Raw genomic sequence first — 22,941 nt, 5'->3', positions numbered from 1 at the left:
GTTTTTTAACAGCAAAGGAGTGAAGATAGCATTTTGTAAAAAATTGTGATTAGAATTGGATAGGGCATTGTCATATTTTATAAATTGTGCTATTTTAGATTATGTTTTGCTATTCTTTCACTGTAATTTATGCATCTTTGGCTCATTCATTAGCTGTTATAAATAATTCCTCCACCAGAGGGAGGTGTGGATAATTTTCCAGCATCGCCCCTTCACTGAACAAGTTAGTAAACGTCATAACACCATCCTAATAAATGCTTAGATCAAAAGTTTTGTTTTCCAGCTGTGGGAGAATACCTTGAATAATTACTCAGAGTACATAAATATTTCATGCAGAAAGAGCCCAAGCTGGGACCTTCTTGTTGCAAGGCAACGTTGCTAAGATCATTTTAGAAAAAACCCATAAACCACAATATGAGGGCATTACAATGTTTGATTGTTTACGTGGATGAGGACATTTTTTGCATTGTGTAAAAAAGACACATAAAGACGCTTAAACCACTTTATTCAAATTGAATGAACAAGGTTTTGAACAAAATCAAGTACAGCTAAACCTACTAACAACAAAATTAAGTAGCTACCTTTCTATTTATTTCATATTCCTTTATTTAATCAGGTAAACCCCGTTGAGATCTAGATCTCATTTTCAAGAGGGACCTGAGCAAAAATTTGCAATACATAGCAACCTGGTTACAATTTATGATTTATTATACAATAAGAGCCCATTTTTAATTGTCTTTTGAGCAACTTTGTATTTAAAAGTTGTTTAATCAGCTTTTAGTTTTTGTTTTTGTCTCAGCTTAAGTTGTTAATGTGTTTAATCTTCAATGTTTTCTCGCATGATCTTGTTAATCCAGTCTACATAGTTTGCCACTTTGGTGTAAAATCCATAAGTTCCTTTCTGACCACATCTGAAGCCCCAGCTGACAATCCCAGCAGCCCAGAATCGTCCATTTTCAGATTGCAGAGTGAAGCCACTCCCACTGTCACCACTGCAAGAGTCCTTCCCACCTTCAGGAGTTCCAGCACAGAACATGTTGTTTGTCAGTTTTGGTGTCCAGCTACTACGTATTCCCTTCAAAGAATCATTGCATCTTTCCTGTTCCACCACTGGAACATGTACATACTTCAGCTTATTTGTTAGAAAACGCCGCTTGCCTTTGTCTGTAATGCCAAAGCCAGATACCATCCTGAGAAAAAAATGACAGGTTTACAGAACAAAAGATCAGTTATGTAAAAGAGATTTGATATTATTGAAATTATTTGGTAGTTTCTTTACCCCATCATTCCGGTGTCATATGTGTCATCCTCTGATGGCAAACATAGTGGCATTATTGCTGCTTGGAATGTGATCGGGTCTTTAAGTTTTATCAATGCAATGTCGTGGTCAAAATTTAAATAGTTTGAATTATTATATTCAGAGTGAACATGGACTGCAGTTACATTCAGGGAAGGATTTTCTATAATTTGGTGAACATCTGTAACTCCAAGGTAAACCTACAAAAGACATAACAGAAAAAAAGTTTTTCAAAAAAACATGTCACTGGACAAACTCAGACGATTACCCAGTATTACTTACAGATAAAGCCTCAGGAGTTTGTACTTGTCCATTAAGCACAACCACATTAGCTCCAGTTAAAATCCAGCGATCTGCTATGATTATACCTCCTCCTCTGCTGCCACCTACATTTATTAAAGCTTGCCATGGGATGGTATGCTCTGCAGCATAATTTCCTCCAATAATCCTCTGAAAGTGATTTTCAATTTGTTTTGTTGGTCGACCACAAACTGCATAGGATATAAGTTTGTAGTTACAGAGAAGACACAGAGATATCAACATGGGTTTTGATGTTTAAAGGGACCAAAGATGATACCTGGTAGGCATGCTGGTCTTAAAATAACATCATGGTTGGATCTCCACTGTCCATCTGCTTCACAGGTGAGAGAAACTAAGAATAAAACAAAAAAATGATTATTTACAAAAGTGGTATTTTTATCTTAGGTGCTAAAATCAAATACCTAAGTATTATCAGTTACAGTTTGCTAACTATTCACCAAAAAGTTACTAATTTTGTACATCATCTAATGTCTTCAGCCTTAGTGAACAGCATGCCTAACACCTTTATTTTGTTCACTCTCTGGAGGAAATTCACAAAGCAAGGCAATATCCACCAATCTCTGCATCTGTTCTGCTTTGGCCATTTAACAGATTCCAGTACAGGAAGTAGGTTTTACTAAATACATCCAGATGCAAACGTGCTTATCAAGTCCAGTTGATGGATCCATCTCGGGTATATTTTTTTGTCAGATCGCAGTTGTCTTTGTCTCATCCACAAATACAGCTAATGCAGCTGTGAACAAGAAGCTTGAGAAAAAGTTTTTAGTTTTTGCCTTTTTTATAACTTTACTAAGTTGTAATAATGTCAGAATAAAATAGTTGAGATGTATGTGCAGTTACAGTTCATTAATTTATTTAAATTAAAAAGTGCTTTTGGCTTCTATTACGAGATCTATTACATGTTAGGCACTCGTTCTTTAAAATCTTCCTGGTATAGTACCTTCTTCAGCCCCTGTATATGCTATAGTGGTGACAAAAGTCACCCATAGCTAAGAGAAAATATAGTTTTCTCTTAGTGCATGTCTTCCAAGTTACACAATATGACTGGATTGTCTTGGAATGACTGAACGTTGCTCTAAATGCTCTAAATGTCTCACATAAATATAAACAAACTGAATCAGTATCAGGAGATGCTATAGTTGTCCTTTCTGATTCCAAATTTATGCAAATCCCCAAAACATAATAAAGAAATACCATATTAAAATCTATATTATAAAAACTGCTACCTCTTGATGAGAATATGTTGATGAAAACAGAGTTCATCTGGATCTCAAAGCTTAGAGCTTATGGAAGCTTCTGTAGAAAGCACCAGAATAGAATAGAATAGAAAATACTTTATTATTGTATAGTAAAATCTTACCATTAATGCCACCATATGAAGAATAAAATGGTTCATTGCAATGATACTGAACAACAGAAAGATATTGGTTCTGGAAGCCAGACAGCAATGTTACTCCTCCATTCAGCAGAGGCTCAGGTTCTCCACAGTCAATTACTGTGGCAGAGAAAAAAACAGATTTAAGATTTTGTCAGTATTAATTGGTTTCGTCGAAGATTCAATCCTTTTCTCAGTCAGCGAGGAAAAGAATTCATGCAAGTCCCCCAAATACAGCGATCTGCAGGTAAAACTTCCCCTGTTTCAGAGTTTTGTTAAACTATGTCGTGTGATCGTGCTGTGACACTTATTCATCTTACAGTTTAAAAAAGTACATTCAGAAATTCAAGAGATGATTGTTTTAAGTAAAAATCTCACACAAACACACAGCAAACTTGACAGGTTTAGCTTAAAGCATATTCTTGAGTTACATGGGTTAAGTCAAAACCCAGACCCACTGAAAGTCCCATTATTAATCCTCCATAAGATGTAAAACTGATGTTAAGATGTTCCTCATATAACCACTCTGATCTTGAGCCATTTTGCAAACAAGAACTATAGTGGTAATCAACAAAAGATGATTCTACAAAGTAGGAAAATGCACTTTTTTATTGTATTTTATAAAATGTTTTGAAAAGGATTCCTAATTTTTTTATTTGCTTGTGTTGTGTTGATCTATCACATTAAACAAAATGTGAAAAAATTACAATATAGACTGACCCAGTCAGTCTATATTCATCTTAAATGAACATCATTTAAGATGTTCATTAATGTATTTCTGTGGAAAGGTAGATTAAGTTATGCTTTTTGGTGTTACTGCCTACTGTTGGCTCACAGTCAGAAAGGAAATAGTTTAAATGTTGCCATTGCTTTGAGAAACAGATTTAACATCAATTAATTATGTTTTTATCTCCAGCAAACTGTTCCTTCCAAATTAAGGTTCATCACAGTGTTTAGAAACTGATTTTTGATACACCTGAAAATCTCCCTCTGCATTCACCAAACTTACACATGCAGGTGCGTTGGTCTGAGCGCAGCCCGTAGCCATGGTGACAAGCACAGCGATATGACCCAAGTGTGTTGAGGCAGATCTGAGAGCAGAGTGGACCTGATCCATCCTCAGGTTCTGGTGCTGAGCATTCATCAATGTCTGGTGAAATGAAATTATGCATATAATATTGCAAATTAAGTGTATTTTATTTATTACATGTGACAGAAATTTACCAAATGTAAAGGAAAATGATTATTTGTTGGCGCTTAATACAGTTAATCTACGACATGTGTAACAGTTATATACAATACTCTTATTTGGAACAGGTCTCGTCTGAGATGCGGTAAGCAGACAGAGCAGGGCCCTTTGCCTCCCCCACACTAGAGCAATAAATTTGCATTCCAATGGAAGTGGGGACTACGGAGGTGTCTGTGAAATCTCATCTTAGGACGTTTGGCGCCAGGGATCTTCCGTATCAGGCAGCGATGGGCACGAAGTGGTCCGCCTTTGCTTAGATAAAAAAAACAGACACCTTTGCTATAAATTAGGAAGTCACAACTTTCTTTGGGGGCCTGAGGGAGTTCTAATTGGTCGAAGAGCAGAACGCCTTCTTTGCATATATTAAATAGGGAAACGCCTCTTTGGTTAAAATTTCAGGGCAGCACCGGAGAGGGGCTGAGAGAGTTTTTTTTTCATCTTTTCTCCACGAGGGCGCCTTTGTCTGTCTTATATGTTTTGTGTTCGTCTGTCTTCCCTTGTGTGTTTTTATTTTCATGAGAAAATGCATATCTCTGTATCTCTGCAGCTTTGTTGTCGATTGCTTTGTATGAGATTAAACTCTGTGATCTGTGACGTCATTCTGTTTCGCCGTACTTTTGCAGCCGTGATGACATCCGCTCGCGACCCGGCTAACAGGAGGAAAAGGAGAGCCATGCTTTTCCAAAATTTAAGCTAACATAATAACTTTCCTCTTTAACAATTTGGGGGCTCGTTCGGTTACGGATTCTGAGCGGGTGGAGCTGTCACGCGTTGGCCTGGTTCGGCTCGGTGAGGTGAGATACTTTTGATTATTTTTTGTTGTTTGCACCGCCGTGTGCTGGAAAAAGGCGAGCTAGATTGTTGCGGCTGTATCCAGCCACGCGGAGTTCACGGAGCTGCACAGGTACAGAGATTGTGTTTATAAAAGAGTCGATGGTTGAGTGATTGGATTATAAATACACGACACAAGAGGACCGTAGCGGGTCCAGACGTAGGGCTAGCTTACCCTATTGTCAGAAGGCTGGGGTTTTCTTAGTTTTTGGTTCTTTTCCCCGGAGGGTTTATTCTTGTACCTCTAAATTTAAAAAGAATTTGGTAATTGTGTATCAATTTGGTAGTTTGGGCTTGTATTGGCCCGGAGACTGACTCATCTCCAGTAGACTTACAATTGGCTTAACAAGGCTGAATCGCCTGTCTTCAGTCAGACGTAGTGCCTTAGCAAGGCAAATCGTTTGTCTTCAGTAAGACGAAGTGACTGAGCTGGGTTGCGTCGCCCGTGGTGACGAATAGAAATGCATTTTTAAAGCCGGCATTTTATTTTTCTTTTTCCCCGTTGTCTCTTCCGTTTGTCCGACACCGTCTTTGTGTTTCTCTGTGTGTCGCGATCTGTGCTTGTTGCCGCGACACGAGGCTGTGTGCTCCAGAGCTCTGGGTGTGTGTCTGGGTGTGTGTATGTGTGCATGCGTGTATCTGCGTGTGTATCTGTGTGGCCGTGTGTGTGCGCGTGCGCGAGTTCGGGCTGGCTGTGTGTTTGAGCAGAGTGGTAAGTTGTTTGCAAAGCGCTGTTTGCGTGAACGTGAGTTGCTTTTGCTGCGTTTTATTGTAAAGTTATTATGGACACTGAGTTGCGACACGTGCTATACGCTATTTTATGGTCGGGGTTCGTCTTAACGGGGACAGTAGAACGATGGCGAACACGTGGTCGTTTAGTTTAAAAAATAAATAAATAAATAAATAAAATAGGAGTTAAGTACATAAAACTGGTACCAGCAAACAAAATTATTGGTTGTGGTTTGATTTTAACATAACTTTGAGATTTTTTTAAACGTGCACGGGGAATTAAAAGGTTCCTGACGATTGGAGTTTAAAATTAATTAAATTGACACATGAAAATATGTTAATAAAACATTGGACAATTCCTGAAACTTCAGTAAATTTTCATATAAACTTCAGTAAAATTGATATAAATTACAGTAAAATTTGATAGAATAATGACCACAGACTGACACTTGGGGACTGATGAAATTCTGACTGACTATAAAACCTGGCCAGATGTGTGGGTTTTGTGTTTTCTGTAACATGTTTTGTGTTTTTGTGTTGTGTTGCAATTCATTTTGGTGTGAAAGTGTGTGTGATTGGAGATAAAATATCACTGGGTATTTCATGTCTTATAAATACAGAGAAATTTTTAGTGCTGTTATGTGGTGCAAAATTTCCAGTTTTTACGAACATCCTCTGTGTTAAATTGGACTAAATTATTAAAATTAAACAATAACAGCAGTAAGTGTGACCTGCAGTGAAAAGTTTGGAAGGTGATTAAAGGATAGAATCTTGATTAAATAAATCATCTTAACAACTTGAAAATAAATTATGGGTTCTACGGTTAAATAAATGAATAAATAAATAAAGAAAGAAAGAATAAGCCAAGAAAATTAGGTCACAGAGGATTGTAGAAATGCTGTCTTGGCAAATTAATAGATAAATACACACATGATTGGGTAGAGAAATAAATAAACTAAAAAGTATGTAGCGTAGACAACTAAAATATTAGCTTAAATGTTAAGTATTCCGTTTAGGCTGACGAGGAAGTAGTAAAATAGAATAAATTACAATGAGTAAAACAGGACTTTTTTTCATGAGTTGAGGATAAGAATAAACGGAGATTTTTAGAGACACAGGCTCTGACTGTAAGAGGAATTGCTCAGATGACAACAAACTGCAATATGCAACTGACTCTAGATATTTTCACAATCAGTCTTTTTCAAACTGACCAAAACTTTAAGATAGATAAAATATTGTTAAATCTACAGGACTTACGGATAATTAGACAGGATAAATTAGAAGTCACTCTCTTGTTAAATAGAAATTGGTTAAATATAGAAAAGTTTGCTAAAATTTACAAGATTTGTTGTTGAAGAATTGGGAGTTCTTCCTGAAATCCTTATTGGCTCTCTTTCCTGCCATACAAATAGTTCCTCCGAGAGGTGAAAAGGGGGTTTTATGGTGGGCTTAGGAATTTGTTTTATGGTCTGACAATGGAGATTGCTCAGACTGGTGTAGTGGCTTTCAAATTTAAATTGTGAAATCTAAAAGTACAAAAGGATTTAATTTTTCTTTTTCCTAAGGAACATAGGGATTGGCTGTTTAAATTTTAGGGTATTGTTTCACATTATAGATTATAGGAAGGAGTAGAGAGTCTTTTCTCATTACATAAGACAGGAATTTGATGCAGTTTGGTTTCCCAGCTTTAGTGAAACATTTTCTCTTTCAAGTAGATAGTTTCAACAAGCACATACATAGTGAGCAAGGAATAATGTGGAAAATGTTAAATATAAGTCTGTAGCATTGAAACACTGAGTCGACTGTCACACACAGACACTCTTGGTAATGATTTTCTGTTTTCCTTTCATATTACTTTATATATTAAGTAGTGAGTAATTTAGGATTTTAATCTTTACATTTCTTTTCATTAGTCTGACTTTTTATTTGGCTATTTGTGTCAGTTCTTTGTCTATTTTGTTAAATATAACGAATTACTTTCTTTCTTTTGAGTTATCAGTTTCCTCTGGACCTGTTCCTGAAAGTCACACTGATGAGCTCCAGCTGATCGGTGTCCTTATATGGGTGTCTAGCTTCCTTAGCGGGCCATTCCATTTGTTCACCCAGGGAGGGGGAAATTTAGTTTTTAGTTTAATTTCTTTCATTTGTAGATTGAGTGACATACTGACCAGTATTCGTTAGGGTTTTGTGTGTTTAATTACCCCTTAGTGTGTTAATGGTCTGATCAGCCATTATCTGAGTTCCCCTCATGTCTTGTTAGGTCAGTTTGTGCTTACGTCGTTCTGTTACTACCTGTGTTGTTTTTTGTTATGTTGATTTCAGTAGGGGCCCAATTTATTATTTTTGGATTTTCTTTGTTAACTGTGTTTGAATTTTTTTTTCTTCAACGTCTCTCTGGCTGGTTTATGCATAACCTTCACATAGTCTTAATTGGTAAACACGTTTTGTCAAACACTGCTGAGAATTTTTGAGACGTTTCTACAATTAATTATTTGAAAATCATGAGAGTAAAATTGCATAATGAGCTTTAAAACTGTAATGTGAAATGTTTTTTTGAAAATAGTAATCTTGAAGGTTTAAAGCATGCTATAATAAATTGTTCTGTTTGTTTTGACAGTTTGCCTGTTAGGACGGGGCAGTATTGGGTAGAATTTCTCAGTAAAAGAATGACCCTGTTTCATCAACATCGTTAGTTAACATATTAGGTAATGATGATACATTAGCCAGTAATGTATCATACAGAGGGAGAATATGTTATGGGTTATTTTTATATTACTTAATTAGATTACTGAAACACTTATTACTTAAACAAAACTTTTGAAGAATATGTCTGATAAGTGCTTATTTTGAATGGATTTGAGTTGTTCTCCATTAAAGGATGTTCTGATAATGGGATAACATATTTTGAGAAAATAGATGAATTTATAGTGATAATGAAGCATAGTTTGGTTAATTAACTTGGGAAAATAATTATAGAAATTAAATTATTATTGTGTTAGCCATTTTCAGAGCATTAATTTAATGGAGCATGAATGTTTTAAGAAATGTTTTGAAGAATCTGTTCTTGATTAAAGTTATCACTAATCAGTAAAAGTATATAAGGCGGGATTATAATGATTTTTCTAAACTTGATTTTGATTTTTTGATTTACATCCATTTAAAACGATTTTAAATAATACTTTAAATTCGACGACAAGTAAAAGCCTAGGTAAAAATTGGTATATTTTGAAAGAGTCTGGATTTGTTACATTATAATTTCTCCAGGTCTAACTCTTTTGAATTTTGTTTAAGGAATGCATGTAGAATGATTTAGACAAGCAACCAGTAAGATCTAGTTTGTTCTATAAAAGTCATTTAAACTGGACTGTTTAATTCACATTGTTATTCATTTTGGTGGTAAATGTAAGCTTTACAACTACATTTTTAAGTTTTTGTGTCTGTTTTGTTTCGTTTGTTTGATCCTATTTTTACAAGATTGGTTTAAGAAAAGATCTGCATTTGTTTAACATTCTGGGAAAACGTTACTTTGGAAACATGTCTTTTGAAGCAAATGATTACAGGGTTTTGGTATTTTTCATCGGTTGGAGCTATAGTATATAATAATAGCAACGTACATTGAAGGGATCACATCCACCATTTGATGAGCAGAACTGGACAAAGTAGGAGATAAGGCTTCACGAGATGAGTTGCTCATGGTTTTACACGCAGACTGCCCTGGAGCTCCGAGCTCCAGGTGGGACTTTGGACTCTGTCACACAAGCTGTTGTCATGCGAGGCGGGGGTGGGGCTGCTTGGAGAAGCGGCTTCACACTTATTTCGAAGATAGCAGCCACAGAGTCACGAGCGGTGGAGGATTCACTCTGACACGGGGTGACTTTAAGATGTTTGTGTTGAATACACAAAATGAATGATGCCCTTGGACAAATCTGATCTCTGTTTTGTCGTTTCAGTCTGGTTTCCTGGTGCCCTGCGGATGTGATCTCCTTCAAAATCTACGTTCTTTGATAAAAGGCTTAAAATAATTTCCCTGGATGGAAGATAACAAAACAAATTTATTTTTTAGGTGAAACCGTCGTTTGATTATGCTGACAATGATGAAGATGATAATAAAGAATGTTGTAATTGTGTTTCTGATGCTAATGAAATTCATGTTGAAAACAAAATGTATGTTTAATAACCTGTGACAGGTCGCTTCACGAGATTTAGTTTCCTCACGAGGAGATTTCATTTTCTCCTTGAAATCTCTCTGTAATATTGACCTAATAATCCCATTTTCAGTGAGCAACGGACGCTCAGGTGGAAACTTGAGGTTTCCGACCGAAGAAGATCAGGCTGCAAGAGGATCATCATTAACTTTTTATTGCGTGTTTTTCGTTCGTTGTGAACTCTGAAAAGGACTTTCGTTTCGTTTTTTGCGCGCATTTTTTGAACATTTCCTGACGAAGACTTCGTATTTTTTGAGAGACTGTCGATGGACATTTGAAAAAAAACAAAAAAAAAAACAGAAAAAGACGAACAGCAGATTGTAATTTTGTGTCTTTCTCATTTGATAGATTGTAATTTTGTGGTGAATGTTGTCTTTTAAGTTGCAGAGCATTTCTTCCTGATTTTCTATGTATGTCCCAGCTTTATGTTTTATTTTTGTTTTACACTTTGGGTTTTTGTTTGTCCTGTGTTTTGGTTGGATTGTGATAATTTTGTTTTATGTTTTTATATTTTTGTAAGGATAAGTCTTTCTACACCTTGGGTTTTGTTTCAAAGGGGGATTGTATGTAATTAGGGTACGTCACTCTTTTGTCTTTTTATTTTTCGGTTTTTTCGTTTTTTCATACATAGTTTTGGTTCGGTATTAGAAGGCTTACTCAATTTATTGAGGTCTTTTGAAAAAGACCTCAAAAGGGGGATTGTAAAGGAAAATGATTATTTGTTGGCGCTTAATACAGTTAATCTACGACATGTGTAACAGTTATATACAATACTCTTATTTGGAACAGGTCTCGTCTGAGATGCGGTAAGCAGACAGAGCAGGGCCCTTTGCCTCCCCCACACTAGAGCAATAAATTTGCATTCCAATGGAAGTGGGGACTACGGAGGTGTCTGTGAAATCTCATCTTAGGACGTTTGGCGCCAGGGATCTTCCGTATCAGGCAGCGATGGGCACGAAGTGGTCCGCCTTTGCTTAGATAAAAAAAACAGACACCTTTGCTATAAATTAGGAAGTCACAACTTTCTTTGGGGGCCTGAGGGAGTTCTAATTGGTCGAAGAGCAGAACGCCTTCTTTGCATATATTAAATAGGGAAACGCCTCTTTGGTTAAAATTTCAGGGCAGCACCGGAGAGGGGCTGAGAGAGTTTTTTTTTCATCTTTTCTCCACGAGGGCGCCTTTGTCTGTCTTATATGTTTTGTGTTCGTCTGTCTTCCCTTGTGTGTTTTTATTTTCATGAGAAAATGCATATCTCTGTATCTCTGCAGCTTTGTTGTCGATTGCTTTGTATGAGATTAAACTCTGTGATCTGTGACGTCATTCTGTTTCGCCGTACTTTTGCAGCCGTGATGACATCCGCTCGCAACCCGGCTAACAGGAGGAAAAGGAGAGCCATGCTTTTCCAAAATTTAAGCTAACATAATAACTTTCCTCTTTAACACAAAGCACACCTATTGCTTGGTACTGAGCAGAAAATCCCACATTCTGGTTTCGGTCCGGGTTGTAGTCACTCAGCTGGATTTTCAGGGTGAGTCTGCTGCCTGGAGACAAAATGGGCTGGTAGCCGGGGTGACGTCCATCAGCAGAGTTCTCATTGCCACAAAACTTTCCAAGCACCTTTTCATCATGTAAAACCTGCAAAGATAAAATATATAAAATAATGAGGAAACACTACACATAGAACTTTAAATAAAAAGTAATAAAGTGGGGATTGTGTTATAAATACACATTCTGCAGATTTTTCAATTAACAATTTAAGCCTTTTTTATGCAATATTAGAAATACATTAGCAATTGAAACAAACGTCATTCAATTTATTTTTAAAATAAAGAACTGAACATGTTATTGATTAAAATGCAATAGCAGAATTCCTTTAGTGCATGCTTGATCATTAGTACTAAGGGATGCATGTGCATCTAAATACTTCTAAAATCAACATGTGAAAAGCTCAGTCCTTTCTGCTTGACACATCATACAGTGTATCTGTGGACATATTTTTTTCTATTAACCGATTAATAATTTAATAGTTAAAAGTGCTTAACAGGAGTGCAGAATTTGAACTGGGTGACGCTGAAGCTACCGTTAGAGTGGTAGGAAATATGTACAGACAAAGAAGGTTTTTTTATATATATATATATCTTAAATGAGAAATGCACATATTTCTTTTCATTTTTGGCTTAGTTACTGCTCTCAGTCTTGTTCTTTCAGCAAATGTCCTTTTCTTGATTCTGTGTACTCCAGTTAACAATTATTGGATTTCTAAATTAGTTGACGATTATTTCAGTAATTGATTTGTCACGATTAATTTGCCCTATATCTCATAGTTTAATATAGCTCTGACAGTAATTGAGGATTTGATGTCCACATGTGTGAAGGTCAGGTTGATCTGGAAGCCGTCCGGCACGCTGATCTCCCACTGCTTCTGCAGGTTGACGGGATAGAGCTGAGGACACTGGGGGGAATGGATCTGCCCTGAGTCCGGCAGTGGGACACACTCACACACCAACACACGCAGAAACCTGCAGACAAACAAGAGTTCGATCTGTTTATCACAGTTTGATGGTCTGAGCCTCTGGTCCAAAGTCGATTCAAACAGAAAAGAGCAAACACAGTGACAGAATCAATTAAACCACAGAAGACACATTTTATACCTAAGTACATCTATGACAATGAATCAACTATCTGCCTAACGCAGTATGCCTTCTGCAGAATCAGAAATTATTTAAAATAAAATAAAAGATTCAAAGTAATTGCTTTAATATTTAGGGACTTTTAGAATTATGGGGGGAATTCATGTTAAAAGCTGTTTAATTCTGTCATAATTTATTCTTTAAAATCCTCTAAACTCACCATATGATGAAAGATGTCCAACCAATCCTGGCATTGAATATGTCCATGTCTGAATTAATCTAGTTGTCTACTGACGCATGTAGATACAAGTGAAACATTAATGCCAGAAAGATGGCGCGTTTGTCTTGGCAAAAATCCAGTAAATGTTTGACGTTGGACAGCAAAGGAAAAGTATCGTAAATATGGTATTTTGTGAATAATATGACTATGTGATATGATTAAAAAATGTCAAGTTTCATGCTATTTTATATTATGTTTTTCTATTCCATTAATAGAGGCATATTTGGCTCATTCATCAGCTGTCATAATTAATTTTACCACTAGATGGGGGTGTTTATAATTTTTAGCATAGCACCGTCAATGAACAATATGACAACAATACGCTAGTAAACATAAAGTTTATTTTGAGTTTATTTATAATTATGAACATTGCAAACCGAGACCAATACTTGTACTTCTCTTTATATTTCTTAAGGACACAGTCTCAGTGCCAGACGGAGCTGAATGGGTATAAACTATTCTTTTCAAACAGGTTTTTTAGTTTGTCAAGAATAGTTACTCAGTAACTCAGTAGTAACTACTGCTAAATGTGAGATTCTCGCAGGATGATAACAGTTTTAGTCATATATACTCTGGGTATAATTGTATTAGGAAATCAATTTTAAACTAACAGGTATAATCTACACACATTTTATTGAAACCATACAAGCTGGAAAAATAGCATTTTGAATGGAATAGTTATGTAGTCTGTATATGTCATATTCATTTTTAATAAACTTCAATAAAAATGAAGAATAAAAATCTGGTAGTGTTCAAGTAACTAATGTTTTTTGCCATTCTGCTACACACTGTTATTTTTTTTTTTTGTCTGTCCGTTGTGACTGAAAATATTCCAAACAGCTGATTTTTTCATTTGTGTGAACAATAAAAAAAAATATTGTAGCCTTAAGTAAAATATAGAATACAAACCTAATGAATCTGACTTTTAAACATGAACAGTGTTTATTTATTTAAGTTTATTTGGTAGGGACAGACACACATTGAACAACAGCTAATTCGCATCACTTGTCCCTAGTGTGACAGAAGATTTTAGCTGGTTTCAACATAACATGTTTAAAACCTCAGTTTACCTCAGAAACAGAAACTAGCCCCATGCTCAGGCAGTAATAATGAAAAAAGTTAATAACTTTAAAAATAACACCATAAATGTAATTGTTTATTGGCACTTATACGGCAAAACTTAGGAACTTTATAAAATATGTAACTGACATGTATTACAAAGCATCGTGATAAATTTGTCCATGTGGAGAATATACTCCTGATATAGATTTGTGAGTATGGATTAGGTCACACATAAACAAAACAGGTTAGCATTTAAAATGGTTTAAGTCTGTAGATGATTTGTGAACACTTCCTTTAATACAGATATAAAGCACTGTATTTGGTACATCTTCTTAAATATTATTGATTTCATGCTAATGTTTGAATATTTGATTTCAAGAAATTTTAAAAATTGGTTAGTATCAATAATTTGATCAGCCCTGATAGATGGTTATTAATTATGATTGAGAAGAATGTTTTTGTTTTTTTTTAACTCCCTGCTTCATTTTTCTTGATCTCATTAATCCAGTTGACATAATTCTCCACCTTGGTGTAATAACCCTTCTTGTCACCTGTTGCACCTCCACTCTTACAGGGAGTGCCCCACGACACAATGCCAATCAGATAATGGGGCCCTACGCCTGAAGACAACATGGGTGAAACAAAAGGACCGCCACTGTCTCCCTTGCAACTGTCTGCCCCTTTTCTTCCAGCGCAGAACATGTTGTTAGTAAAAGTCATGGCTTTGCTATAAAGACTAGGTGTGTTCCTACACTTAGTGAGGGAGTAAACGGGAACGTCAACGTATTGTAAGACGTCTGATGTACTATTCCAATCATTATCCTGAAATGTAGCCCCCCAGCCAGACACTGTGCCTTGTTCTTCCTCCATCACACCTCTGTTTACTTCTGGCAAGCAAACAGGCAGGAGGTTTGTTCCAAGCTTCACTTTGGACGTGAATTTTATCAGAGCTATATCATTATCATAATTTGTTTGTGGTAAGGCTCCTCTGTAGCTGGGATGAACTATGATTTTTTCAATTGGAATGGGAGATACATCAGTTCTACTAATAGTTGTTGTATCTATCAGTCCACCGTAGAGTTGAATTGATTCTCTCGGGATGTCGTTCACAACGTGTGCTGCTGTGACGGCCCACTGATCGTTTATCAGTGATGCTCCTCCGAACTTTGGACGTGTTATGAAAAGCTGCCACGGTACTTCTCCCAGCGTTGCCACCTTTCCTCCCAAAATTCTGCCTGTGCTTGACGTTTCTGGCATTCCACACACTGAAAGGCACAAAAGTCATCAGTAAAGCAAATTAAGTGATTTAGTACAGAAAGAGTCAAGCAGGCATTCCTCTACCTTCATTGCAGTTTGGCATCCTGGTCCACTCGCCATCGGCATTACAAGTGCTTGTATCTGAAAGGTTTAAGGAACCACACTGTTTAAAATCAAGCAACACCAGATATACCACAGTGTGGGAGAGTCATGTAATCACCATTTCCTTCCAGTGTGTAGAACTTTGAAGTGCAGTAAAACTGCATCCGGCTGCCATACTTTGTGTTTTGATCCTCTGGATTCACCATCTGAAGGATGCTGTCACGTCCAAGGTCCGGCCAACCACAATCCACAACTGGAGCGAGAAACAAAAATTACCACGCAAAGCGGCAGTACATTTAAAATTAATAAGAAAATGTTCAGGAGAAACACAGATTGGTTTCAGTCTCACTCACTTTCACAGGCGTACATGGGAGCCCATGCACCATTGCTCTGGCAGGTGGTGCCATAATGTCTCGTTAGACCGTCCGGCTTCACAAAACGAGAACTTAATTAACTTTATGTCAGCTTAGGGTTTGCACAAACATTACACTGGTCAACAGCCAAAAAGTTGTCTGGGGTTTTTCCAACTGTTTTATGGTCATTTTGATGTGCTGAATCCAAAAACTCACATTGGTTTTGCTCAACTTTCTGAAGTAAACTACTTATAAGATTGGGATGCTGGCTGGTTACTGCTGGACTCTGAAGAAAGAGATCCCTGCTGCTGAGCATACCAGGCGTTCAAAGAAACAGAAGTCCATGCCCTTACTTTTGCACAATGAAGACATAATGTTCAATTTACCTCTACTTACCCTTATCAGCAGGGCCGGCCCAAGGCATAAGCAAACTAAGCAGCTGCCCAGGGCCACTAAGGGCCCCCTCAGTATATATATATATATATATATATATATATATATATATATATATATATATATATATATATATACTATATATTATTACTATATATTAATTAATACACTTATTAATTAAATAAGTGTATTAAGTGAGAATTTTCTTTCTCCTAAAACCTTTTTTTTGATAATATTAATGGAAATAAACTGATAATGTCACAAAAATGTCATCAATTTAGTCAGAAGATCAGATTAGAATAAACACCTGACCTGATGAAAAAAAATGGATGTTATTTTTGCATTCAGCTGTGCAAAATAGTCCTAATTCAGTTGAGAAATCACAGACAACTTCCAGAAATATTATTTTGTAACCCAGTGTTATTTGAGGACTCACTGAATCTGCAACATAGCCAAGATCACAAGTTACGGTCACTGATTCTCCCCGATGATATTCTTGTTTCAGAGGAGTCACATTTGAGTTTGAGGTCATAGGTCGACAGACCTTATCTGCAGGGAAGAGCAGTGATTTTAGAGACACTAGAGATCCTTTTTGGGGGGGTGGAGAGGAACTGTATTAAAAAGAAGCTGCATTACCTCTGGTCTTGAAGTGGATATTAAAGCCCTTGTTAGTCCCAGACCCGTCAGAGATGAAATGGATTTGGACGTGGCTCGAGTGAGTGAGAAAAGGAGAAGGTGGGGGTTTCTTACCACAGAATGGACCCAAAGTCTCAGAGTGAGTCTCAATCTGTCAAACACATCAACACAGTGCATGTCTTAAAATATAACACTCTGAAACACCTCATTAAGCATGCAGATACGCAGTACTGCTAAATCTTATAACGTGTAAAATGTCACAAATATGTTTTCAGTGAGAAAACAAAACACTTCTTGCAGCTGATCTTTGTAACAGTTTTGCACTCTGTTCACTTGAACAAGCTTTGTTTCGTTTCAGAGGTAGCTGCATTAAAGTTGCACCGCTCACTGAATACTGCAACATCATTGACCTCAAATTAGCAACATCACATGTCTAAAGTAAACCATGTGATGGTTTACTGGAGTCCTTCAGGTCATAGCTGCTGCTGCTGCTGCTGCTGCTGCTGCTGCTGCTGCTGCTTAGAAACCTGAACTTTGTGTCTGTATAACAAATCCCTGTAAATCTGGACTTTGGTCTGATGTGTCAAACTTTCAGCTTCCACGATTTTGGAAGGTACACAGAGGTGAGCTGATGGTATCTGAAAATGCGGTTGTCTGTGTAAAACACGGAGGCGTAGGTGTGATGGTGTGAGGGTCGTTGATGGTAAATAGTTTGTTTTTTCAGACTCCAACACCTAACCATCATGGTAACCACAATATCCTAGAATGATGCATCATTTCAAGCTACTGTCTGTTTAGAGGAAATTGACCACAGTAAGAAGTGAGTTTAACTCTACAATAAAGCACAAGCAAATGTTAGAGTCATAGTAAAGGTATAAAACATATTTTATATTCTTTACACTTTATTTGCTCACTATTTTACCCTATAGAGTTTTATAATTTAATAAGTTAGTAGTAGTTATCATATTTGTGGATTTTCCTGTGGAACGTAACTCCAAATCATTTGTTGAAAATCATTTTCTTTTTGTAGCACATACAAATCTAGAATATTGAAGAGAAAATGAAGCTTGGGAAGGTGAAATACCTATTGCTTCACACACGGTTTACAAGCAGCATCTTCACTGGTGTAGTCACATATGTATTGTGAGGTGAATTTTCATTTTTAGTGATGTCCAAATCTGCGAATGAACAGTGATAGAATAGTGAAAATCTAAATCTATAGGAGTGAAACTAGTTAAAAGAAAGAAGTCCAACACTGGCTCATCAAACAGGATGTCCTCTGGTTGTTTAATCCAAGTTTTCAACACTTCAGTCTCAGCTTCCTCTTTTTTTATTTTTACTGTACAGGGAGTAACGCTTTAATAAAAATTTTAAAAAACACCTTCCTGGGATTTTTGAGTACTGCGACTCGATTCTCACCCTCAGCTCATCTATGCAGCCTCCCTCAGGGCTCTGCTCCACATCGAAACCCTCAGAGAAGTGCAGCTCCAGCTGAAGGTTGTCCTCCACAGACAGGGTGTATTTACAGTTGGTATTTTCTGGGTACGCTCCAGGCCAGGAAAGACTGGATATGTCACCTCTTTTCAACCCCGACAGGTCCTCAGCGCAGCCCACTGTATTTAGGATGACACGAGTTCATTCGCAGCCTGCTCATCACTTTGCCGGCATGATTAAACCTGACTACGTTCGGCCTCCATTTTTTCCAGACTGACCACTTCTGCTTCTCCTATTTCTCACTTCGTGTTTCGGTTCTGTCCTCCTCCATTTGTCATTTGCCGTGTGTGACCTGCCAAGAAGTTAGAAAATGTCTCCCTTACCCATACAAGTGTGTTTGTCCTCGTCCAGCTGGTAACCATGACGACAGGAGCAGTGGTAGCCTCCGAGGAAGTTGTGGCAGAAGTGAGAGCATTTGTTGATTTGCTCGTCCTCACACTCATTAAAGTCTGCAAAGTAAAAAAGACCCTGAACATCTTTAAGATATGTTCGTTAAAGCATTAACTAAATATTTATATGAAACATTTATTTTGATCGTCTGACTGTGAAAAACACGTTCTGGAATTTTATGTAATGTCCGTCCTTTGAGCTCCAACTATTAGATTTAGGTGAAAAACAGACGACAGTGGAAAGGCCCCAGAATTTATTTCTCTTTTTGACTCTGATTAGATAACAATAAAGTCGCCACGGTCCATTTAAACTTGCTTCCTACTCTGTCTGAAAGCCTGGAAAGTTATGAAATGTACTTGTAGAGCATGGACAAATATTTTAGCTTCCAGACTTAATTTATCCTCCTATATTCTGAAATATAAAAAAGAGAACTTCTAGATATTCAATTTTTTTCATTCAGCAAAATTTCTACTATATTAAAAAAAATTCTCTGGATTGTCAAACAACAGTGGGACAAATTTCCTTCACAATGATGTCAAAGACTCATTGAAATATAACAAACCCGTAATGTTTGGCCCGGCTGGTTTGAATTTATTTTTCAAAGTAAATAAAATAAGTATTTGGTAGCTGGTTTTTCTATTTACTCAGGTTATCTTTGGCTGATGTTAAAATTTGTTTTATAAACAGAAACAGTCTAATTTAACAAATTAGAACATTGTTTCGAATGAGGCACATTTGTTAGGTTAAAAGTATTTTTGAAAAGAAGTTTTAAACAGATTAGACATTCTTTCAGTAAGCCCACTTTTCTGTATTAAAATAATTTTTATTGGTTGTAATAATATATTCTTCAGCGTTAAAAGCAGAAAATCATCATCATTACAGAAACATAGACTTTAAAACATCAGCTTGTTTGTAAATAATCTACCTAATTTATGTTTTATTGTTTTATTTAGTGAGTGGAGCTACTGAAATACATGAACAAAAACAGAAGAAATCTGAAATGGGGCAAATTTCCAGCCAGAATGTAGAAATCTGACTGTGGAAAAGTATTTAATTATGAAATGGAAGCTGTGAACCATCATTCCCTTTGTTGTTGTTGTTGTTTTGAGGTTTTTACATGACGAAAATGAAAAAGTAGAGTACACATGAACTATTTTACACTTACAACGAAACTGTTTCCAGTTCAGTTACTCATTGTCTAAAAATAAACCTGACCTTTATCTGAAATACAACAGGTCGCCTGAACTGGACATGAACCAAGCTAAAAACATTTTTCTGAATGTGGAAGTACGGTTTGTTTCTCGCTCTCACCTTGAAGCGTATAAAACCCTCTGAAGCCAGTGTGCCTCTTGGTGTTGGAGTAATCGGAGTGAAACAGAAGAGTGAGGCAGCCGCCAGGGGAGGAGAACAGCAGTGGATTCACCGTCTCCTGAAGCTCCTCATAGTCTATTTTCCCACACAGAAGAGCTATCAGGTTCCCTTTGGATGAGATCTGGGTGTAAACACCACAGGCAAAATATATTTATCTACTTATTCACACCAGTTTGATGCAGTAGCAGATGAAGGCATCATTAAGCCTGACCTTCACAGCATCATTTTCACAGTCTTGGCTGTTCTCCAGGTCCAGGTGGATCAGTCTGATGGAGACGGTTTGACCTTTGGGCGCACACTTGGTCCAGTTTAAACTTTTATGAGGCAAATACCCCCTGGGGTACCCAGGAGACTCCATCCATCCCAACAGCGTGGAATATGAGGAGCAGGGCAGCAGAAGGAGAAAGAGGCTGAAAGAATGTGCAAATATTACAAAGGGAATATCTTAATTACAAAATCTTTAAAAAAGAGATAATAAAAAATTAAAATGATGATCTCCTAAACCATAAGTTTCAGTGAAAGTTTGGTAAACTTTCTTTGTCTAAGAACGTGTTTTTCTGTGAAATGTAACTCCAGATTAATCACAGACAATTTGAACATTCATGGATTTTTCCATATAAGTAATAAATCAGTTAATCGCATAATAAATTAAAACAAACTCAATCATTTCCACTTGCATCATTTATAGTTTTTATCTTTTCTTTCTCTTATTCTACCAAAAACTGGATGACTGAAGTCTTCAGTCTGGTGCTTTGGTCTCAACTTTTGTTTGTTTGTTTGTTTACAGAGATTTAGTTGATTTTATTTATTGTTTCTGTTGTTTAATTATTTGGGGTATTTAAAATATCTTCCAGCTCTAGTGTTAAATGTTCATTAGAATTTTACATTTATTGTTCTTTGTGAAATCTTTGCATTATTTATGCCATTACAGTCATATTACTTGAAAATGGTCTCAAAACAACAAGATTATCGTTTATCGCAATAATTTGTGGGGCAATTTATCATACAGAAAAATGTATTATTGTGAGGCCTAAGCAAATGTTTTAAAGAAAATGCAAGTCTGGAAACTAAAATAACTGCTTGACAGGTTATTGGGTTGTGTTCAGAAACCAGCCAATCGAGGAGCTGCTTTTATTTCCCTTGATGCTGATTGGTTGTTCCCCAGGAGGAAGACTGTAAATGTTAGCTTTTATAGTAGTGCTGAGACAGTTTCCATTGTGCATATTAATGTAAATTTAGTGTTTGAACTCTTTAAATGTGCAGTTATAAGCCTTCTTCTTCTCAAGTATTTGTAGATTTTAAATAATAATAGCCAGCTGTGGTCTCTGTTGAATACAGAGCCTCTACTGTACGCATCATTTTATTGTCCAAAAGTCTTGAGTCAATCATTGCTTCCAAAATGTTCCTGATCAATATTTCTCTAAAAGATTATTTTATGGTCTTTTCCTGTGTTTATGCTTGACTGTTCAGTACATTTGACGCAGACGCAGAGATTTCTAAACTGAAGGGATGAACAAAGGTTGAGTCTTCACGTAACACGCAACTTGTAAATTTATAAATTTAGACATTTTTGAAGCTTTTCTCATTTCTTAAGCTGAAACAGTAAAGGATATCAATGATAACTTAGTAAATAAAATTGTATTTTTGCCTCCAACGAGATGATTTAAGCTCCTTTCTCTGTTATCTTTTATTAATAATTCACCGCTCAACATGTTTAGCAATGTTAGCATGCAGGAATAATGGCTCTATTATGTTCTTTCAGACATGTATGCAAATTTTCAAGATAAAACTCACCTGTTTAAGGAACTAAATTAGTGTTCAGTGGGTCCACTGTGTAAAGTTAATGGGAGTGGCTTAAAAAACATTGCAAAATAGTGTCTGTTGCAAAATGCTGACATTTGGTAATTATTTGATGCCGTTGCATTTTTCTACGCCGACCTGTAGATCGGTATCAAACTGCACGACTTTTCATCTTTGCTTTGAATTTGATCTGTGGAGCATTTCAAGAGGAACCGGGCTGAATGTCATGTTGACATGCCAGTTACAAAGAAAAAGTTAATTTCAGGAAGTGCTCCACCGAAGCTTAGCAGCAGACGCCACAGAGGTTGAAAACACACTTTGTGAAGAAAAAGAAGAACTACATATGTGAAGAGACTTTGTGTTGCCGCGTCAATATCAACAAAACCCAGAATGGAAAAGCTGCTATTACTGTTTCGTTATCTATAAATCAATGCAAATAAAATGAAAAGTTGACAACAGGTCAGAGGAACAGTCACCTCCATGATGAATCTTCCTTATGCAGGAAAGGAAGGTTCAGACGAACAGCCTTATGATCCACATTGCTACGTTTACTTCTAAGGTGCATTTATCATTTCTGGCATCTTTCAAGACAATAACACAGATTCAGGCAACTAACATGGTTAAATATCACAACGGCAGCTGAAAAATGGTCAGATAAGTATTAGCACAAGTTTTTGCAGGAGCCAATAACTCCATTAATTAAATTAGGACTCTACTAGTCACTGCCAAAAACTGTAAATCAAGTGATAGAAGAGTACTTTTGATGAACATTTTCATTACTTTTGTATATTCTGACAGAGAAACACAGAAAGACACACAACAACAACAAAAAAACCCCACACAATTAAAGTGCTGATTAGCACATGTTAAACTATTTGGATTTATAAAAATTAAAAAATCCCACCTTAATCTGAACATGGCAGCACAATCCTCATATGAGTCTGTATTCCTCCTTCCTTTTTCCCGCTCATTAATTCACTCTCCGTTCTCACCCCCCTCCCGTCTCCTTGCGTCCCCTCTTCCTCTCTCGGTTATAAGTTGCACCAGTAAGCATTTATGAATCTATTTATGTACAGCTGTCTTTGTAAAGTGATGTGAAAGCACAACCCCCCTCAAATGTCCACTTATGTCTTTACAAAAACAAAAAGCTCTTCTATTTTCAAGCA

The 22,941-nt window shown here is 36.6% G+C and overlaps 1 protein-coding gene across 1 annotated transcript; it reads right to left on the bottom strand.

Moving 5' to 3' along the window:
• Positions 1–488: 488 nt before the first annotated feature.
• LOC116716604 (mannan-binding lectin serine protease 1-like) lies at positions 489–22,811 on the bottom strand. Its single transcript, XM_032557430.1, has 20 exons — positions 22,680–22,811; positions 20,187–20,385; positions 19,916–20,096; positions 18,538–18,663; positions 18,140–18,333; positions 16,721–16,871; positions 16,521–16,633; positions 15,692–15,767; positions 15,457–15,591; positions 15,321–15,377; positions 14,451–15,244; positions 12,858–12,916; positions 12,349–12,526; positions 11,459–11,642; positions 4,003–4,143; positions 2,979–3,113; positions 1,875–1,949; positions 1,580–1,788; positions 1,280–1,497; positions 489–1,190 (listed from the first exon to the last, which is right to left on the bottom strand). Exons 1-20 carry the CDS (start codon positions 22,691–22,693, stop codon positions 818–820), a joined length of 3,612 nt encoding a protein of 1,203 aa, XP_032413321.1. The 5' UTR covers positions 22,694–22,811; the 3' UTR covers positions 489–817.
• Positions 22,812–22,941: the final 130 nt, after the last annotated feature.

Source organism: Xiphophorus hellerii, chromosome 3 (assembly GCF_003331165.1).
Source record: "Xiphophorus hellerii strain 12219 chromosome 3, Xiphophorus_hellerii-4.1, whole genome shotgun sequence".
NCBI lineage: Eukaryota > Metazoa > Chordata > Actinopteri > Cyprinodontiformes > Poeciliidae > Xiphophorus > Xiphophorus hellerii.
This window is presented reverse-complemented; position numbering and strand designations above follow the sequence as displayed.